This window comes from Alosa sapidissima, chromosome 19, assembly GCF_018492685.1.
Source record: "Alosa sapidissima isolate fAloSap1 chromosome 19, fAloSap1.pri, whole genome shotgun sequence".
Classification (NCBI taxonomy): Eukaryota; Metazoa; Chordata; class Actinopteri; order Clupeiformes; family Clupeidae; genus Alosa; species Alosa sapidissima.
The window spans coordinates 29,759,023-29,761,522 of NC_055975.1; the positions used below are offsets into that span (position 1 = coordinate 29,759,023).

Below are 2,500 nucleotides of genomic sequence, written 5' to 3' on the forward strand. Positions count from 1 at the left end.
TGTTGCATACTTTTCTTCACCATACGTGTGTGTGTGTGTGTGTTGCATACTTTTCTTCACCATACGTGTGTGTGTGTGTGTTGCATACTTTTCTTCACCATACGTGTGTGTGTGTGTGTTGCATACTTTTCTTCACCATACGTGTGTGTGTGTGTGTTGCATACTTTTCTTCACCATACGTGTGTGTGTGTGTGTTGCATACTTTTCTTCACCATACGTGTGTGTGTGTGTGTTGCATACTTTTCTTCACCATACGTGTGTGTGTGTGTGTTGCATACTTTTCTTCACCATACGTGTGTGTGTGTGTGTTGCATACTTTTCTTCACCATACGTGTGTGTGTGTGTGTTGCATACTTTTCTTCACCATACGTGTGTGTGTGTGTGTTGCATTCTTTTCTTCACCATACGTGTGTGTGTGTTGCATTCTTTTCTTCACCATACGTGTGTGTGTGTGTGTGTCTTTCCCATACCTTTCTTCACCATACGTGTGTGTGTGTGTGTGTGTGTGTGTCTTTCCCATACCTTTCTTCACCATACGTGTGTGTGTGTGTGTGTGTGTGTGTGTCTTTCCCATACCTTTCTTCACCATACGTGTGTGTGTGTGTGTGTGTGTGTGTGTGTCTTTCCCATACCTTTCTTCACCATACGTGTGTGTGTGTGTGTGTGTGTGTCTTTCCCATACCTTTCTTCACCATACGTGTGTGTGTTCGTGCGTGTGTGTGTGTGTGTGTGTGTGTCTGTGTCTTTCCCATACCTTTCTTCACCATACGTGTGAGTGTGTGTGTGTGTGTCTTTCCCATACCTTTCTTCACCATACGTGTGTGTGTTCGTGCGTGTGTGTGTGTGTGTCTTTCCCATACCTTTCTTCACCATACGTGTGTGTGTTCGTGCGTGTGTGTGTGTGTGTGTGTGTGTGTGTGTGTGTGTGTGTCTGTGTCTTTCCCATACCTTTCTTCACCATACGTGTGTGTGTGTGTGTGTGTGTGTGTGTGTGTGTGTGTGTCTTTCCCATACCTTTCTTCACCATACGTGCAGCTACTGTGTATTGGCTGGAGTCATTGGCCACGCCCCTGCCTGTGCTTTGCCACGCCTCCTCCCGTGTACAGATCATCTGCTTCCTTTCCTCAATCGACATCTTCCCCTCCCCCATCTCATCTCCTGCAGGCTGATTGAACTAGAACACACAGGGCGCAAAGGTCATGCAAGGTCATGGGTCAAGGCAGGGTTCCAATGATGGCTGCCTCCCTGGGTATAGGCCTGAGTATTGGTAGAACTTTGTTCACCCACTAACACATGACCTGAGTATTAAAAGGTACACTTTACATGAGTTTCACCTCACTATAAACTTTATGAGACCAATGACTGAGTATTAAAGTGACCTGAGTATTAACGCACATGACATGAGTATTTACATGACCTGAGTATTAACTCACATAATGTGAGTATTAACATGACCTGAGTATTAACATGACCTGAGTATTAAAGTGACCTGAGTATTAACGCACATGACATGAGTATTAACATGACCTGAGTATTAACATGACCTGAGTATTAACATGACCTGAGTATTAACATGACCTGAGTATTAAAGTGACCTGAGTATTAACGCACATGACATGAGTATTAACATGACCTGAGTATTAACTCACATAATGTGAGTATTAACATGACCTGAGTATTAACATGACCTGAGTATTAACGCACATGACCTGAGTATTAAAGTGACCTGAGTATTAACATAACCTGAGTATTAACATGACTGGAGTATTAACATGACCGGAGTATTAACATGACCGGAGTATTAACTCACATGACCTGAGAATTAACTCACATGACCTGAGTACAGATATATGATCAGAATAACACATGACCTGATCTGAGCAGTGGCAGATCGTCAGGGCCTTCAAGGCCGTCTCTGAAGGCCTAACTATTTTCAAACGAACGGAAAAAAAAATAGTGTCTATAACATTTTACTTTACCATTTATAATTTGCTTCTGCTTCTCCTTCCCCAATCATTCGCAACTACTACCATATCCTACCGCTGTCAGATATGTGATTTGATTGACAGATTGTGTGAACAAATAGTGAGGGGGTGTGATACATTTTGATCCAATCGCATGTTTTCCCTTGTTAAGGCCCGCATCAGCCCTTCACTGCGTTTTCAGTACACAAGCAACCATAAATTGAAATCATAAACTTGAATTCAGGTTGATTGATGGCTATATCTGACTTATTAGCCAATCAAATCGACCTATTTTGGAAAGGTACGCAGGTCTGAGAAAGTCTGAGAAACAAAGAGTTCTGTTACCCCCTGCGCTAGCTGAGTTCTGTTAGCCCCTGCGCTAGCTGAGTTCTGTTAGCCCCTGCGCTAGCTGAGTTCTGTTACCCCCTGCGCTAGCTGAGTTCTGTTAGCTGAGTTCTGTTAGCCCCCTGCGCTAGCTGAGTTCTGTTAGCCCCCTGCACTACACTGACGTAAACCTGATAACACAAGACATCATA

The 2,500-nt window shown here is 43.5% G+C and overlaps 1 protein-coding gene across 1 annotated transcript in view; it reads right to left on the reverse strand.

The window, feature by feature from the left end:
• LOC121692764 (supervillin-like) overlaps nt 1–2,500 on the reverse strand; it is a 67,636-nt gene that overhangs the window by 22,957 nt on the left and 42,179 nt on the right. Inside the window, 1 exon segment of the mRNA XM_042071640.1 lies at nt 1,015–1,174. Within this exon segment, the coding sequence (XP_041927574.1) occupies nt 1,015–1,174 (160 nt within the window).